The following is a 20,189-nucleotide window of genomic DNA, read 5'->3' on the forward strand; positions in this document are numbered from 1 at the left end:
TGAACCATTAATTATATTTGTGAGTGCACAGGGATAATCTAGTTTTATATAAGAAGGAAGGCTCAGATAGGAACGCCTTCTATATATATATACTGACTCTGGCATATGAAGAGTGGCTTAGCTGGGAGGTTTCAGGCATGTATAACCAAGCTTAACATGCTAAAGCTCAATCCTTTTAAAGCCAAGAGTTTAGTTTTCAATCAGATGGTGAAAAACTGGTCATCCTTATTCTAGCTCCACACATTAGATCCACGTCCCGTGCAATAAAAGACTGTTTGTAACCTAGACTACCTCTTCAAAACACTACTGAAAACTGAACTGTTAAGAAAATCTTATGAGTGAAAATGGTGGTGAATTGGATAGAAAGACACAAGCTTTGGTCTACCTTACTAACTTTCCACCTACATTGAATCTGAGCCATATCAACTAGAACCAATGACAATGGTTGCCAATGACAGAACAATTCTATTTAAAATAGGGCAGAGTGACCAAGACACCCAAATAATCAATATCACCGTGCTAACATTCACACCCACTGCCCAGCTACCAATTTACATGCAGCTACTGTGCAACATGGCATCGCAAACAGGCAGAAAAGGACATGATGCCACAATAAAAACATAAATAAATAAAATATTAGCAGCACAAATCGGGCTGATTGTGAAAAGTTTTTATTTATGGAAGATTATGAGAAAACTCTTGTAGTAGCTAGCTTTCCTGCAGCATGTGATTCTGTTCAGCACTTTATTATATGCAAGGCTGAAATATCTCAAAATGATATATCTGTACCACCCTCAATATATAGTTCCCAGGTTGCAGAAAACTCAAACTATAGGGCCGCCTGCTGCTTGTCATAGGACCTTATCGAATATCTTCCTGGTAAGAGAGAAATCTGTTTCAAACGGATGTGTATTACACACCGAGGTAGACATTTACTATTGGTTCACAAAATGTGGTGCAGCAAGGGAACTTGCCACACTGTATTGCGCAGAGAGGAGAGAGCACCTGATTAAGGACAAATAAAGTAGGTTTCTGCATTTAGTTTTGAACTCCTCCAATAAAAGATAATTTTTGTTAGAGCCTCTGTCAATGTTCAAAGAAAAAATACTTTAAGGTGCCAATTTCACAGGAAAAAGAGGCCTTCTTTATAAACACATGCTCATAGTGCAGTTTCAGCTAGCTCTGCACTTAAAGGTAGTGATACCCGGTTTGCTCTCTATCTGCTGCTCACTAGCCTATAAGGGCCAGCACTGTGTCTGCTTAATACTACCGAGTTCTGCCTTCGTGGCTTACAAGGTAAGCCATTGGACAACAGTGGTGTCTACTGTGTTTTTGGAGTGACATCATTCTACCAAACTATATAACCAGACGCTTCATCATAAATGTGCACTGTCCGCAACAACCATCCCTTGAAGCTATGCACCTCCTGCTCCAGACTCAAATCAATACCTCTTTCAATTAAAGTGATCAGTCCTTGACCTAATAATCGCACGATTATTTAGTATACATGAGCATCTGCTTCTTCAATTCTACTTCATTACTCCCTATTTAAAAACTGGAACCTCAAGACTTCTACCTAACAAAAAATCCAAGCAGGTAGGGTGGTTCAAATTGTGCTGTCACACATTTAAACACCAACCTCTTAACTCAAACATTTAGACCCATTGTATACCAAGGATCTGTGTTCACCATATCAAATAAGTATCCTGCCACTCCAGACACTATAATGAATCAATCCGTAACAGCTCAAACAGAGACCTTCACTCTTCTTCCACCATTCAAATATCCAAACAGTCCTAGTAGTTGTGCTTCCACTGTTCCAGATCTAATAACCACAACTCAAATCCAGGGAACCTAAAATGGACCACAATCTACCTTAGACCCAAATTACTTCGGAGCTGAACTTTCACTGATCCAGATGCAATCATCATATTTCAAGACCTGGATTCTACAATGGACTTCAGCCTAATTAAGTATTCACATGGCTCTAGTAGCTGAAGCTTCTACAGAAATAATCCCAAAATGTTAATAAAGATTACCCAACAAGGAACCAGAGTGCTTCAGCACTAGGGAACCATCCGCTGCACACTTAATACTAACTACATCTGTAATTCCAAATGCTGGTTCCACATGCCCAGGGTCAAATGCTGTACATTTAAGATTCACTTGAAAGCATCTGGATGTGTCTATAACCACCAGCATTGCTGGTCGGTTTACGTGAGCCATTGCTTGCTTCAGGGTATACGTCTTTTCCTACCTACATTCACCTTCTATCCCTGCTTTCCATCCTGCTCTACCATGAACCATCATGCTTATTCACACTACGTATCTTTCACCTCTCTCCTTCCTCTTGTTCACTTTCATCTTCTTTTACACTACATACTCACCACATTTCCTCACCCTCCATAACCGTTGACTTTACGAAGGACAACTCTTTTTTCTTTTCACATGCTTGTACTAGTTCTGCCTCTCTTCACTTTCACCTGCCTCACATCCCTCTCCCATTAATTCAAACCTCCTTGCTCCACCTCCCATTCCTCTGGCATTCACTCCATACTTAGTCATAAGTCATCCTTTTATCCCTCTATTTCCCACTCTCCTCTTACACTATCACTATCACACACCTGCACCTCTGCTTTTCACAAATATATGTTACCCCTTTTATCACTCCCACCTCGATCTCTACCTTCTACAGCCCTCCTTTACTTCTCCTCACCTCTGCTTGCTCCTGCAACCCCTCACCCTTCAACTCTCGCTTCCACAAACTCGTATTCCTCTTCAACCACCATCTATTTGCATCTCCTTCCTCTCTCTTTCACAACTCTGTAAGATAGGGAGTACAAATCACCTACTTTTGCTGGATTGCTTCCTTACTCACTAACAGATCCCTCATACAATCACTTCCTCTTTAAGGTCTTTACCTTTCCTTAGACTGCTGGTATTCAAGCAAGTGTCTTGCATCCCTTTTCTTTACTGTCCACTTTATTTGACCTCATGGCTATCTTCAATTCAAAATGCTATATTTAGGCAGGTGATATATAAATAAATCTTGAAAACTCATCCGACTGATTCCTGTGCCATTGGGCAATGCTCCTCAGCTACTGTACGTATCAAGATTGTGAGATTCTGGACTGTGCTAAATAGATTACCTGCAACCTGGCTTTCAGCTGTCCACATAAACTTGACTCCCCTTCGCAGTAAGTAAGGAATCTAGGGGCAGATGGTAGCTTTACTCTCCCACTTACAGTTCTACACAATGAGATGACTGTGGCATATCTTCCCTGCTATCTACATTTTCCTGAAAGTGTACAGCCACCATCAATACTTTGCTCTCGCGTCCAGACTGTGCCAACGTGATTATCTTGGTGCTGCTCTTCATATGATTCATGAGCTACAGAGAATGCAGACTACACCTGTGAGTCATCAATTTAAATATTGAGATTCATATTTCAGCTGTCCTTCTATCGTTAGGGTGGCTTGCTGTGCCCAGACATTCCACTTTCTAAGAAAAGTGCATAGCTTATGGTGCCATTCATGGTCCTAGACCCCTCTTCTTCCATCAACAAGAACTATCTACCACTAAGATAGGGCTGATCTTGAACATCCAGATCTTCAAAAAAATTCAAACTGGTTAAGACTTTTTCTCAATTCACATGGAAAAGATAAGGCAATTGATTCCTGCTTGAATACAAATAACTATTTCACAGTCATCTCGAATTTGAAAGCATTACAAATGTTGTGCTACCCAAGAAGGACTATGTTGCAGTTAAAACCTAAATGAATGGGTGGGTAGGTATTCACCTAAACTACTGGGACACTTTCACATTATTCTTCAACATCAAGGTTTATGTGCAGTGCTACAGCTGCACCATGTTTAGAGCACATCTCCAAATGTCACACTGCTCACCCAACATATCCCATATAGGTCTTTACTACACCAGTGCCATTCCAAACCACACCCTCTGAGAAAGCTCCCAAAATGCTATAATTCTATAGGTAATAAAGCAGCACCCCATTCAATATAAAGATACCCCCAAACCAAACCTAGAGAAAGGAAGCTGCACTGTTAATGCGGACATGACAGGTTATGTCATCAGTGGTGTAATCTCATCAGGCACATCATGGAAAAGGTCCTGAGCCTTGCTTTGGGATTTGATGGAAGCGAGTTACATTTCTGTAGTTCACCAAAACAGTCAAATTCCATCACAAACATTGCTGAAGTCTCAAAAGATTGCTCTGTTCTACAGTCCTAAGGTTTGAGGATCCTGAACATAATGGAACAGGGCAAAGGAAGTGTTTCAAAGCTTACAGCCACCCGGAGGGGACTGAAGACAAATCCCAGCAAGCATTTGAGGCAGATTGTGCAGGCAGAGGCCAGGCCAAAGATGTAGCTGATTGCATCAGTCTACTGGTGGGGGCATTCCCATTCCTAACAGACATGTAGGAAGTAGAGTTGGGAGCCGGTTGGGGACAAAGGCCATGCTCTACTTCTGTTGCCTGCTGGGTACAGCCAGGAAGTCTTGCCCTGCAGAATCTAGTGGTGGGACGACCAGGCACTGAATATGGCCAAAGGCCACATCGAGCACCCAGAGCTTGCAGGGCTTGGCCAAGGCCTGTTTTTCTCAACCACTGATGGCATGGATACAGGCAAAACAGAGGTAAATGTGTAAGTATAGGATATCAGAACCCAAGGATTGCACAGAGCTTTAGTTAATGAAGTTATGGCTCTCTACTAAGAAACTAACAAACATAAAAAACAACAAAAAATCCCTTAAGATCGCATATGGTCAGGATTCAAACTGTAATGCCCACTTAATATTTCAAGTTAAAGTTTTTTTTATACAACTGGGATTCCACCAATACAGAGCTCAATAGATCCCACATGACTTCATCACAAATGACAGTGTCCAACCCCTATGTTGTTTACCCATGCTGATGGAACTCGCAACTCGATCTTAAGCACTGCCTTGTCGCTACTGGGGGTTGCAGACACATGGTATGGAAATGCCCTGAGCTCTCTACCACTGCCCACAGTTCATAGTGATGAAAAACAAGTAAGCTGTGCAAAATGTTGACAATGCGGGAAGTAGAGGTTAGAGTTATCAGATAACTATGTCACCGGGACAGGTTATACAAGCAAAGGTCAGGACTGGAAAAGTGTTTTGGTGACACAGAGTCATCAGATAATCATAGCCCAGTCAATGTTATCTACGTTCCCAAGCTCACCTTAATGAGTGCAGAACAGTGGCCCATTTCCCATCGGTATTTCCTTGCTTGCTCCTTGCTAAGTGAGTGCCAGTCTACTCTGGAAGATGGGAACATCATAGAGATCAGGTCAAGCAGATCGCCCACTGCATTCAGAAACTGAACAGCAAAGAAGGACAGCGCCTACGAGAAAAACAAAAAAAACGTTTCTTGTGTAAAGTAAATCACAACATTTAGAAATTATAATAAGGGGTCTCCAGGAGATTCCTATGGACGGTGCTTAGACAAATGTAAATCTCCACAAAGACAAAAGCTCGCTATTAGTATTCTAAGGCTAAGGTAACAACTATGGGTATGGTCTCAAAACTGATAATTATTTGAGGAGCTAGACAAGGATGTCCTAGGTCACAACTTGTATTTGATATTTACCTTAAATAAGTAGGATAATCAATAACCATCAATTCAACCCATAACTCTGGATGAGGTGCAGTAAAAAACATCTCCATGTATGCTGACCAAGTGTCAATATACTGTCCTAAAGTTTTTACAAATTATAGAAATAATTTAGAGTTTAGCAGAATAGGTCAGTAATGTTTCAGGCTAGAAAATAAATAAAGAAAATACAAATGATTGTAAATTATAGAGCATATAGGAAAGACTCCGCATTAGGATGGAAGCTACCTATCCTGGTGTTAAATTATGCTATGCAGGAAATGATTGAATTAGGGTAAACTACGACTGCTTACTGCAGGAATGTATGTGCAAGTTTCACACTTGAAAGAAATTACCACTAACATTGGTGGGACAATGTAACATTATAAAAATGACTATAATTCTCAAGTTGTTATACTTATTTCAGTCCATTCCTATTTCGGGTTCATATTCTTTTTTAAAGAAAAATACATTACACAATCTTTGGAATGATTAGAAACCTGGCAAAGTAATAAGGTTTTTGAAATTACAATTTGAAATGGGAGGATGGGCGCAACCGGATTTTAAATCCTGTTAAAGGGGGCTATGCTTAAAACAATGCACTGTTTAATAACAGAGCATGACACAGGGAGATGCCAAATGACGTATCATATGTGTTTTGGTATAAATGATAAAGGGGCATCGCTTTGACATTTTGATCCAGGATATTTTAAAAGTATCAGATTGAAGGTTGCAAAGATGGCCTATTTAATATGGAGGTCAATTAGCCACAAATATGCAGTCTCTATTCTGAACGCTTACACCTGGCTCATTGCATTTCCTGAGGTTTTTCATGATTCATATTATGAGGTATGTGTAAAATATGGAGTAACACGGCTAGGACAGATAATAAAAGACGGAGTTTTTAATTCAAATATCTTTATTGCTTATTTAAAAAGAAATACATTTGCAATAGAAAATTTGCTTTTTATTCCTAAGGCCAATTTATTCAAGTATATGCAAATCAGAGATTACTTGAATAAATTTGGGATAATTTACACCATTAGTTCGACACCACTTAGAGACATGTTTTGGGGCAAAAAGGGGCGTTGACCATATGTAGGACATACCAATTTATTCTGCGTCTTTTGAAAATGAGTTTGATAAACCTAAAGCAAAATGGGACAATAAACTAGGACAAGATGTGAATTTGAACAACATTGAAACAGCTATATAAATGTACTCATTTAGGTGCTCATATTTGCAGCTTCAAAAATTTTAAGTAATTAATAGGCTCTACTATACACCCAAAACAACCTATGAGGCGAAAATGCTTGAACATTCCAGATGTCCACATTGTGACTGCAAATTAGTCAATTATATAAATAGGTTAATGAGCTGATCGAAACTGTGGGATTATTGGTCTGAAATTGAAAAACTAATTTTGACAATCTTTGCAGGCAATATGCAATTGACAGGTCAGTGCATTATGCTGGGCACGGATGGAAATATATATGGGAAATTTAGGACATTTGGAGATATTGTTGTAGTTATATATTTAGATTATGTAATCACTCAATTGGAAGGAAAAATATCCACCAAGGGTTGAGCAGTACTGGAAAAAGGTTATGGTACTTTTATCAATTGGAAGCCGTGATCAATAATCAGACGGGCAAAAAAAAACACAGGATAAATTTAGAGAGATTTGGACAGCACAAATTGTAAGATAATTCTGTCTCTAAACATGAAATGAATTTAAACAAATTAATTTAATGTGCTGTAATTGTATTGCAAGTATACCTTGATTACTTTTTATGAGACTGATTTGCTTATGAGTGTGATGTACAATTGAACTTTTTCCTTCTAAATAAAAAAAAAGAGAAATAATAAAAAAGGGAACATTGACAGAATACATGAATAATTGCGTTGCTTAAAAAATGTAAAAGAAAAAAGTAAAAGTATTAAAGGCAGTAAATGGTGAGCATAGAGAAAAACAACAAACATGGCTTGAACAGAGAAGAGCAGTGGTTGAAGAGGCGAAATAAGAAAGTGAATGGATCAAAGCGGAAGAGGAGGCGCAAAGAAAGAAAAATCCACATACCACACGCCTAGGAGGTGGAACAGAAAAATGACTCTTGGTATCTGCTTAATTTGTAAAATAAGAATTGTCGGTGCCCCATGTTTTTTCTCAGTAGCCTGAGGCCAGCGCTCCATAATGCTGAGACTGCCGAACACTAAAGCTATCTAGTATTGATTCCACCTCATGCCTCTTTTGGCCACAACCCTGCTCTTCCTGCCCTTTAATTTCACTCTCAAGGCTTACTCCCTTTGTCACTGTTTTTCCATCCCGGTCTTCCTCAATTGTTCCCCTTTTCTGACTTTCTCGCTCTTGTTCTGGGTCAAAGTTAAAAAATTAACAGTAAGTGCCAGTCCCCAAAAATGAGTGCCAGTGGGCCCCACCTGCAGCAAGGGTTCAAATTAAGCACGGCTAATTCTGCTTAGTGAGGAAAATTCTGATCTTTGCACAAAGGGAATTCCAAGTTGTGCAATAATTACTGCACAAAGTGTTTACTTTGGGGTGCAGTATTTACTACATGTGATAATTATTGGGTCCCCCGTCCCCCCACCCCATCCACCCTACAATATTTTCCTAACAGGTTCTACCAGATGCATTCTGGTGGAATATACTGGGGAAAACAGATGGAAAAAAGCAAAACATAGGGAATTTGGTGCTAAAAAACGATCCTGCATGTTATGCCTCATTCCGATATGACTTACTTAAAATAGGAGTTGTTAACTGCAATCACTTAAACACCCAACCTTCGGGTAAAAGTATTTAACAAGTGTATTAGGTACTTCCATCTATTCTGCACGCCAAGTGATAAGTGTTAAGTGTGTAGAGGAGCCTCAGAGGAAGCAAGTAGGTTGAAGAGGGACCAGAGATGTTCGGGAAAAAAAAACAAAAGCATTTCAAAGAATTAGAAAAAAACTGAAAAGGAAAAAGAGGAAAACTGACAGAAGAACAGCACTAGATTTATTGGAGGTTATTTTTGGGATCAACGTGTTAGCAATGGGATAATTTTCTCGATGTGAAGGGGTCAAGAATTAAAAGTCTGAGTGGAGAAAATTTGCAGGCCAAAAGGGAGTAACAGAGAGAAAATATAGCAGGGTGTCAAAAATGTGTACACTATTATCTAGGAATGAAAGATATGACAGTCTTGAGGTGTATCAACGATGTAAAGAATGAAAAGTAAGGAAACAATAAGAAAGAATACGGTTTGCTTTGGCAAAAAATGCTGAGACTGCATCCAGAGTTCAGCTGCATGTGTTAGGCAGACGTTCTTTAATAAAGTAGATGATGAAAGAACATCTAGGATCACATATAGAAAGCATGTGAAGTGATCATTTGAGGCACAATCTGAATACTGATATCACACCGACTATTTCATTTAAAGTAGTAGAGCTTCGGCAGTGGATTTTTGCACCTTTGGGAATGGCAAATGGTTGATGTCAGCTATAGATCTGTGTAGTGCCTTCTGAGGCATTTCGCTGAAGACAGCAGCATTTATTGAAGTCTGTTAGAAAAGCATTTTGCCATCATTTAGCTAGAACTGGTAATTTTGCTCTTCCAAAAGTTCAAAGAATTCTGGGGCATGATTCTCCCTGCTCCTTTTTAGGTATCGACTGCAGATCACTTTAGCCATCTGTTGGCCTGACCTATTGTTTCCAATACATGTACAGTAGCCTTCTGACCAACCCCTTGCTCGTGTTTGGAGGGCTCTGTTGTCCACCTCAGTTTCCTCCTCTTAAGATGATGGTGTTCCTCCCCATTCTTGTGTATGGCCTGCTGGGGTGCATTTCAATCACAGTGTTCTGATTTATATATTATATTCGTTCACTGCTTCCAGTGCCTACATTCCAGGTACTACTTTTTTCTTTTACTTTAAGCACTCCACAGGAGTGCATGAAATGTCTTGCTCTTTCTCCGGTCAGCTGCTTCCCCTTCATTTTCCTCTACCCCCACCCCCCACCATGAGCTTCACATTGCTTTCCTCCTGCCCCCTAGTGATCTTCGCAGACACCTACGACTGATTACATTTATACAGCATTTGCAACCCCTTACGACGACATCTTACACCATGGATAAAAGTCACATTTAAAGTTGAAATTAAAGCCAAGCTAACTAATTTCATGATACGGCACTCTTCTCCATCTATGACCTAACATATTCATTATAGAGAACTAAAAACAGTTTTGTGAACTGACCCATAAATATCAGTCTTTCAACAACATGGAGATGTATAAAGAAACTGAAACAGTGGTGGCCTGGGCTACTGAGCTTCTTTAGCAACTTGATACAAGGTAAAAGGTGTAAAATACTTTATGTATAAAATCGGGGCTAGGCTGTCTAAATTGGGGCTAGTATACAGCCCAGATGGTGGCTAGTGGCCGATTGGTGGGCAAACAAACAACCAGCGGCAAGGGAGCAAGAGAGACTTACTTTTCCCCAACTGATTGTTCCCTTCACTCTCTTCTTCCTGCTGCCACCAGTGTCGCTTCCACTAGTACCCCTCTTGGGACGTTACAGAGGGAGTTGCAAATGGCCCAGGCGGGCTTCTCTCCCAAGGGCTCTCAATTGCGGGCCCTGCTACCAGGCCCCAAACTGTGTCCGTTGTCCGGGGCTCTGAGCAGCGGTGTTATTTGCCCTGCCCTCTGGATGCGCATGCACCTAGAAGTTAAGGTATCTAACTTCTGTTATTTGGGACTTCTTTTTAACTCATAGCGAAGTTAGGACTCACTGCTAATCTTAAAGGCTCAGCAAAACAATAGAACTATAGAATCAAGTCAGAAAAACAATAGAACTATAGAATCAATCTTCCGATTTGCAGTAAAATTGGGTCATAGACCTGTAAAAGAAATGATAGCTCTTTTTAATGCCAATTGTCTTTCCATAGGTTCATATGGGACAGGAGTATGTGGGTATTTTGGCTGTGCCAGACTTCAAATTTTAGAAATAACGTTCTTCAGAGACTATTGATGGTACCACAGGTAACTTCGACCATTGTTTGGTATTCGGAGGTGGGTTCACAATTTCTAGAAGACTGTGTGGGTTTGGCTCTGTTACTTCTATGGATAAAGGTTTGGAAAACACCAGAATTAGGATTCTATAGGCTCATCCTTCAGGATTGCTTGGCCCTGGATAACGTTGATAGTATTCCCTGGCTTGCATATATACGCTGCAATTTTAGGTGGCTGGTGCTCACTGAGCTTTTTGAAGAGCCAACTCAAAAACCAGGAGTAGGAAATGCCTCAGTTAAGACTGCCTACTATGAACAGGCACAGGACAAGTGAGTATGCAAACTTTCTGCAAATTTGGAACATGTGGTTTATAACAGGGAGGTGACATTTTATCATAGCTTTATAAAAAATACTCAATACAGATTTTATTTGACAAGGATACGTTTGGGTACTGTACACTTTTTAGTGGCATTTCCAGTTCAAGGGGGTGGCTGGATAAACTTTCACCATGTTTATGAGATGGTACCTCGAGTCAAAGCACTTTGCACTGTCTACTTTTTGTGCACTTTATAAATATTCGAAAAGAAAGTATTTAGTCCCTCTTTGGTGCATTTCCTCTTTTAACTCATAACTTGAAGGCTATAGATTTTTAACCAGATTAGAAACGCCAGAGGTTTGCCCAGCTACTAAAAATTGTACTAGAGAAGCTCTTTACATTAGGAAGCGATATGGTCGGTAGTTCTCTTTTGTGACGCTTTTAAGTGTGTGCCCAGTTATAGTATGATGTCAGTCGATGCTGTTGTAATTGACCCACTGAATGTTTTTTAATGATGCATGTATTATTACTGTACACCATTTTTTTGGGATGCCGCTGTAGTTGAGCCATTGAATGTTTTTATTGATACCTGATTACTAATGTATTCTTTTATGGCTGTTTTTATTGATATCTGTCTGATTATTGTATTCTCTAATGGATGTTCAAACCAAATAAAGATTTACTGAATTAATGAATGTATAAAAAAGAGGTTGAAAATAAATGATGAACTTCAAAAAAGAATTAAAGGGAAAACACAGTTTCAAATAAAGCTTCAAGAGAGCCACTTCTAATAGAACGAAAAAAAGGAACATTGAAAAATGTCTGCTGGTACGTACCAGACAGGCACATGAAACTATGTCTTTGACTTTCTATTATTGCCACAACCAACTACTCTCACCTTGCACCTAAATAGATCATTTATTTTCGCCACTGCCTTTCTCAAAGCATTGCCGCCTTGTTTAGTCTGCACTTTTTGGAGCAGTCAGATACATGAACTGGAGCAACTACCTGTCCTGGTGTTTCTCACCATGAAGAGGAGGGCTTTCCACGCTGCCAATTCCGACCCAGCCTGTGCTGATGGCCCTGAACCCTGGAGATTAGAATAGGTTTTACCTTCTTCCCTTCTCGCCTAGCCTGCTCTGCAGCTCCTGCATAAAGTCCATTCAGTTGGGAAGCGATGTAACCTGCATGTCTCCAGAGTGGATTCTGCTTTTGGGATTCAATTTGTTTCCTCATCCATTGATCTTGTTCCCTGCAGAAATAGAAGATGCACAGCACAGCCAATTAGACACTTCTTTCAACCACTAATTGCTTTCTTAACTTCTATGTTATGATCTTTTAAATTAAAACCGCAGTTAGCCATGCTATGCATGAAGTATTAATATTACTAATACATAATCCTAGTAGGGTCAGTTCATAACCATATACATGCTTTACAAGCGTGCGTACTGGTACTCATATTTACTGCACACAAGGTAAGACTATCAGAGTATATAGGAGCTGCATGTAGATGTTAATATATGTACTTTGCCTATATATTCATTACGTAGACCGTAGCTGTAAATTACATTTAGTGTACAGTGTCTACAAGACATGTCTGTATATTCAATTAATTGAGAAGGGTGATAGGCCAGGCTGTGCAGGCACTGAATGATCAGAATATTTAAATAATGTGTAAATACATGAAACACGCACAATTCCCGTAACACACACAGCGTATAAATTTCTGAACAACATTATAGGTGTAGAGTAAACACATCCAAAATAGCTTTCCTAGTTAAATCTATTCAGTCCATAACAAGAGTATAGAAAATAAAAATATGCCACAAATTAGAAAACTGCAAAAGAAACAATTCAAAAACAGATAGCGCCTAGTACTAAAAGAGAAAACAAAATGCGAACTCTAAAAAGTGCAGAAAAATCACTTTAAGACTAGTTAGCCATGCTATGCATGAAGTATTAATATTACTAATACATAATCCTAGTAGGGTCAGTTCATAACCATATACATGCTTTACAAGCGTGCGTACTGGTACTCATATTTACTGCACACAAGGTAAGACTATCAGAGTATATAGGAGCTGCATGTAGATGTTAATATATGTACTTTGCCTATATATTCATTACGTAGACCGTAGCTGTAAATTACATTTAGTGTACAGTGTCTACAAGACATGTCTGTATATTCAATTAATTGAGAAGGGTGATAGGCCAGGCTGTGCAGGCACTGAATGATCAGAATATTTAAATAATGTGTAAATACATGAAACACGCACAATTCCCGTAACACACACAGCGTATAAATTTCTGAACAACATTATAGGTGTAGAGTAAACACATCCAAAATAGCTTTCCTAGTTAAATCTATTCAGTCCATAACAAGAGTATAGAAAATAAAAATATGCCACAAATTAGAAAACTGCAAAAGAAACAATTCAAAAACAGATAGCGCCTAGTACTAAAAGAGAAAACAAAATGCGAACTCTAAAAAGTGCAGAAAAATCACTTTAAGACTAGTTTACTTTGTTCGAGCTAATTCTAAAAGGCAAAGATGATTTGCTGAAATCAAACATTAACAGTAAACTTATCAATATTTGGAGATCAAAAGAGCTCTGGATCTCTTGTCATGCACATATATTGTAGAGATCTTACGTGCTCCCACGCTCTCATGACTCTCTGTTCAGGTAAGTACAGAACATATGCTTTTCAGTCACTAATGTGCCATTAGACACCTTGCCCATACTCTAAGCGATTTGAGGTAATCTACCACAACTGTGTTACCAAGAATGTTTCTGCTCAAGTGTGCGAGTGACAGAAGCAAAACAAAAAGACATAGGTGTTACATCGTAAGGCCTCACGTTATCATATTTGTGTGGCCATTTTTAGGACCTATGTCATAAAACCAAGGACCAGCGTGTCTTGCTTAATAGCACATTTCCACAAAGGCTTAGAAAGAACAGCTTTAGCCACAATGCAATGTCAAACCAGTGCTGCAGCACTTGTGAGTATTACACTCACAGAGGAAATCCCAATGTGTAGTAAGAGACTGAAATTTGGTTTACATTTACATGTGATATTATAATTTGGATAGGTACCTTGTTTTAATTTGCATCCACTGTGAAATCAGTTTACATGGTAACTTGCGAACAATGTACAAGAAAGAAATGCACTGTATAGGAAAACAGAATGCTACTAAAGAAGCTTCAATGCAACTTAGTAACACTTTTTTTAACCGCTGGTAATTTTCTTGTATTTTGACTCAGACTGGAGTAAACTCTTGGCGGGAGATTAGCTTGGCTAACTGGCTCCATGCGGGAGACTAGGCAAATACAGCAGTCACCAAAGGAGTCAGCCTGTGAATTGCATCCATAAATCCCCAGAAGTGCCGGATTGCTTTTCTTCAGACATAGATTGCAGGAAGCAAGATTGCGCTCATTTATTAAATTCCCCTGGGTGTCTGGTCAGAGAAGTTATCTTGTTTCCAATAGAGCATGTCTGTATTTTCAAGAGTGCAATTGTCTTCAAAGCGAACATGTGTATGCTGAGCCCAAGACTAATTTCGAAAGAGCATAAGGTGCATTCTACAAAACGCCAAATTTAGTTATACAAAGCATGACTGGTAATCGGGTATGGTGTGAAGTAGTAATTGCGTGGTTTCATTGCAGGTGACCAAACTTTCATAAAGTAAAGCCATGAAGTTTTTCTCCCTTCCCTTAGTTTTTCCTCACCCCTTCTTTTCCATCCCAAATCCCCCAGAAGATTGGTCAGGAGCCTGCACAACACATAGTGTTAAAGTGGACACAATTCTATACTTCTCACGTAGATATTGCAGGCTCTGATACATATTGTTCCTGGCTCTCAGATGTGCTGAGTTAGCATATGATGACAAGCATCACCTTTTCCTCTGATCTGCAACTCACTGCAAAGCTGGAAATGAACTAAAGACAAGGTGGAACTCTGTGCTGCAGCATTTCCATCATTGATTCGCTTGCAACAAACAGTTTCCATTTCCTAGTGAAGTGGGCCATTTCTTCTGCAGGAAAGGATAGCAGTCTTAGGCAACATCATACAGAGTGAACCCAAACCTGGGAAGTCTGCCTCGCATATACGCAAACACTGACATGCATAGATGACCTCTTTAGGGAAATAATGGTCTGCAATACCAGAGTGAGGCTAAGGTAAAAAGACCTGTACTCCACTACCATAATTAGTGCCAACCAACCGTTAGTAGTCTCATAGCCTGGGCTTGAGGATGGTAGTCAACCAAGCTAAATAGAGTACCACTTTGGGTGGACCCCAACAGAGACACATGACATGGATCTTCTGCACTAGAAAAAATACCAGGTCTGCTAGAACATTAAAATAAGATGTTTGTCAACACAGAACCAGGGGCTTTCAATCCTATAACTATACATTGAGAGGCTTGCAACACATATTGTACAGTTAAAGTACACTGCTACATACTACATTGTTATGATGATGAAATGCGGTTATAGTAGTACTACTACTACTACTAACTACATCTAATACAGGGACTAATGTCAGGAGGTATCCAAACCGAAGAACCACTAAGAAACTAGAGTAGAAGCAGGAGGCACAGCTAACTCAGACTAAGAGGGTTGTTTACTTCATATTAAATTTCTCCAGGACTTATTCATTCTTCAGATTCACGGTTAGACTGTTCCACACTGTAGCGAGGAGGAGAGAAAAACGGCACCATTCCTTGAAGAGAGACTAAACAGAGAGACTGTTATGAGTAACTCGTTGATACTACTTCAAGGCGCGGACAGGATAAAAAGATGATAGTGCTGAGGTGAGCAGTTTGTCTGACCAAAGTGCTTTTATCAACACAAACAATGGCCCTGCACCTGTAAAGTACCACTTGTGCCCAAAAATAAACATTGTTCACTCACTTTCGTCAAGGATGTTGTAAATGGTGGTGTGAGGCTTCCAACTTGTGGTTTAAGGTGTTATATCTGCATTGCTTAAGATAGCTTGCTTTTTTCCATCATTGAAAATACATTTTCTTTTCGAATTTGATGGGTTTTCCAATGACATTATTTTCCAACTCTAGCTATGGAGTCATCCCACTAGAGAAAAGCAACCGCTGCAGCTTCACAAAGAAATTGTCTATTTATGAAATCTCCAAAGCTGCCACCAGGAGGTGTACCCTAATTTAGACACTATTCTCTATATCAAGACTTCAAGACCGATGCCCAAGTGACTAAAGCACAACAGATTTTGCTACAATGCTCTGATCACACGTCCAATGGTCAACCCATTGTCAACTACCACTTATTATGGGTACAAACTTGCAGTTCTATTCAGTGTTTGTGACTATCAATAAAGATGCTAGATAGAGAAGGAAAGAGTACTTATTTTTATTCTCAGTTCCAGGATACATTTCAAACTTTGATATTTTTACTACAAAGATGTTGATCACAACATTCCGTACTACCTTACGCAACTGCTCACCATCTGAAAGGCCTCTGAAGCAAACTCTCTATCCATCTGAAGGCCCACAAATCCAGAGACCATAACAACCTTGAATATTTCAAAGGCGGTGCTACTATATTTATTGCTAGATAACTCACTCTCCTTCCTACCCATACCAATCGCACACTGATTTAAGTTAGTCATATTTAAGGGTTTGCAGATTTCTGATCTAACTGCGATGCAGTCCATTGTGGACAGGGAAGCTGCAACATACCTCAAAGGTGCAACATTGCCATTTTCAGGTCGAGCCTAGAGCAGCGCATGCGCTGCTTGCTCGACTTTTAGTAAGGGGGTTTTCAAAGTGCTACCCACAAGCTTTTCCTGGCCTCAAGCTTGCATGCACGCGCGCAGCCGCCATCTGCCTTTCTTATCTCTTCCTCCGCATCACTGGCCATTACTTTCACTTTCGCGGCTGTGTCACTTTCACAGCCACGCGGCCATTGCTTGTCTTGTTATTACAAGACATGACGAGCGTACATGTAGGCTTGTTTTTCTGCTGAGTGCCACGTTTTATGTTTCACACAAACTATTTTACTCTGTGAGGTAGAAAGGACCACTTTACTAGAATGGTATTCTCGTGCTTTCATGTAAGACAATATCAGCAGTGTTTGTTAAGGAAATAACATTTTGAATTGATTCTGATGAATGTATAGCTCCCTTCTTAATAAACCTACGTAATTTCTATAGGAATGGGATCCTTTTTGTGTCAATATGTTAACATTTTTAAATAGCTAAATGACGAATATCACAGAATGTGCTTTTAATTACACAGCATGCTGCATAATTTGCTTTTCCTTTGCTGCATAATGTAATCCACCACATCAAATCATTTTGACCTAAATTGCAGCATAATTTAAGCGCTCGACTAAAAGTCATGGCAAGTTGCATCACATTCAAAACACGGAGCATGGTTTTACACAGCTGCCGCAACTTTTTCCACCCAGATATAGTTCTGATACAGTATATACAGCTATGACGTTTCACATCACTATGTGCCAAGGCATACTCCACCCCCCCCAACCTCCTCCCACCCCCCGAAGCTGCTAACATCTTCTATGAATTATAGATTTCTTCTTCACACACGAGGCTAGGCCTCGCACAGACAAACCAGTCATTAAATACTATGGCAGGCCTATGCACATTCCCTACATACCCTGGCACAGTCCCTATGTTAATAGTTCCAGCCACAGAATAACAATGAATCGCTCATAATTTTAATGTGGACACCAATGAGTGGTCTGTGATTTACACATGCCGTTCAGGCCTCAGAATAACCAATGCCACAAAGTGGAAACGTAGAAAGTAAGAATTCAACAGCAGGATCACTAGTTTGGTTCCCACAATTTACACAAATCCTAGGCCTTACAATCGTCTGGATCTAAGCTGTACAGTCATCTGGATCTAAATTCACAACTTCAGTGCATTGCCTTATTTTCATTTGATTGAAATGAAATAAATCCAAAGAAGCACAGGACAGGCTGCACCAGGCACAGTGGCTCACCCCTCTCGAAATTATTTTTTATCTCAAGGTTAAGAGTATTGTTCTTCGGATGAAAGCAAGTCACTTCGCCTGCTTTTTACAACCGAGCTGCATTTGGCAACTAGATACAAACCGTCGGTATTTTGTTGCAAAAGAACGGTTCGTTGCTTACAGAGAGAATACTTCAGGCACTCCCAGCCACACCAGAATGCAATCACACCTATCAAACACAACGCAGGCGACAATAACAAACTGAACAAGCATTGGCTTAGCCAATAGGTCTCGCCTTTGGGACCTTATAAGTGTTTTGTTATCCAGCACAATATCATTGGTGCAACAACATCAACTGTTGCATGGCTAAACACTTATAAGGTCCCAAAGGCAAGACCTATTGGCTATGCCAATGCTTGTAAGCTTTGTCAGCTCCTCTGCATTTATGTCCATTTACTTTATGAATTCTCTATAACATAATTGCTTTTTCTTGGATCAGCTCTGTGATTTTTTTTTTTTTATTAGAATTTGCTCAAACACTCACCAGAGGAAATTCTTCACAGCTTCTAACACAGTGTCGTTCTTTATCAGTTGGGGTAATAGGTTGTCAAAGTGGCTTTGCATGTCCCTGCAGAAAGAAGAAAAATCAGAACAGTTGGATCATTGAGACATGGGTTTCTAATTTTTGAAGACCTTATCCAGACCAAGGAAGGTCTCAGTGTAATTCCTTATGTATTTTTTACTTTCCCAAAGTGTTTCGCTCAACAGTGCAGGCCATGGGTATTCAGTACAAAATGATTAAGAAGAAAATGTACAAAATGATTACAAAGAAAATGTATTTGAACAGAAAAATACATACCAGGGCTACGTTTAATTTATCAAGAATGTTATAAAGGACAATTTCAAAGTTCAGACTCAACATATTGTTTCTGTAAACTACGATGGTAGCAAACATGTAAAACTGAGGAAAAACGTATGAGCCTTGGCGCGACATCACACTAACTTAAAAACTTGTGTCTAGAGGAAGGTTGGTAATGCTAGTTTTTGTATTTATGTTTTTAAATGGCTAAAAGCAAAAATACATATTGGTCTCAAAATGAACATTATGCCACGGTAGCCCTTGGCACTGAAGGGAACTACTTTGTGTTCCAGAAATCATGGATAGGATGCCCAAATCCAGTAGAGCTAAGACGTAGACTCCTCTGACAAAAGACAGGGGAGTATAAACTACTATTATAAGCAGTTTCAGCACACCAAACCAACCACTGACCTTGCAAAACAAAATGCCAAGAAATACTGAATCTGGGTGGTACGCACATTGAGGTGAGGTAACCTTCCAAATATCCAGCTGTAAACATGATCTCCTCATTGCTTCTATCCTCGGACCCATAACCAGCACGTATCTCCAGTACTCCCCACCCTGTGGACTGAATGGTGTCGTTGTAGAAACCGTAAGCATCACCGTTTCTGTCCAGCACATCCTTCACCAGTACTGTTTGAGTGTCTCTCATCCAGTACACTGTGGCAAAGCGAACTCCTGCAACAACAATAGACAGCATCTTAGTTGGCTGGAATTTGGAATTACAAATATACAAGTAGAACTAGTAATAATGCTATTGGGTGAGTATTTTGCAGCAGTGTAGATTGTTATTTTAAACAGACTACCATGACATTGTCAATAAAATCTAACTCCCCCTGTCCATGAGGAAATATATTCTCACTCAGGTCAGTCTCAGTCAGGTAGAACTTTATTCATCCACAAAGCCATAAAAGATGCACAGCACAAAATACATACAAAACCTGTTCAAATGTACAGCACAAACATTTAAAGGACTCCTGTCGAGCACAACTCAATGTGGCATATCTTTCCTGATCTTAATAGACGCACAAATGTAACTGATTACAGCATGGCAAAGAAATTCAGAGGATTAACATTGTAAATGTCTGAGAAGGTTTAGCGGAACGACAACCAACCAAACGTAAAATGGGGCATAAAAATATTTTCCCGGAAACGGAATAAAAACTACACAAAAACATAAAATGTAAACACGATTGCTGACTAGTACTGTTATAGGAACAGCACAATAGGGATGGGAACCAATTTCCCTATAAAGGATGAGCTACCAAAAAACGGGCTAGATTTAACTTAAAATGTGTTTAATGAAAAACGGTACTCCGGGTTAGGTACCCATTCCAGATAAGATCCAGATTGAACTGGAAAGGAGATCCCCATGCGATACCCCTCCATTGCTATATCTGAGAATTTTCTTT

The 20,189-nt window shown here is 39.7% G+C and overlaps 1 protein-coding gene across 3 annotated transcripts in view; it reads right to left on the reverse strand.

The window, feature by feature from the left end:
- Positions 1 to 20,189, reverse strand: part of PLBD1 (phospholipase B domain containing 1) — a 227,825-nt gene that overhangs the window by 123,680 nt on the left and 83,956 nt on the right. For all 3 annotated transcript variants that reach the window (XM_085601437.1, XM_085601436.1, XM_085601435.1), the window contains 4 exons: positions 19,236 to 19,455; positions 18,463 to 18,546; positions 12,065 to 12,203; positions 5,227 to 5,388 (listed from right to left, as the gene is read on the reverse strand). In XM_085601437.1, coding sequence (XP_085457563.1) covers positions 5,227 to 5,388; positions 12,065 to 12,203; positions 18,463 to 18,546; positions 19,236 to 19,455 — 605 coding nt within the window. The remainder of the gene's footprint in view (positions 1 to 5,226; positions 5,389 to 12,064; positions 12,204 to 18,462; positions 18,547 to 19,235; positions 19,456 to 20,189) is intronic.

This window comes from Triturus cristatus, chromosome 4_2 (genome assembly GCF_964204655.1).
Source record: "Triturus cristatus chromosome 4_2, aTriCri1.1, whole genome shotgun sequence".
Taxonomy (NCBI): Eukaryota; Metazoa; Chordata; class Amphibia; order Caudata; family Salamandridae; genus Triturus; species Triturus cristatus.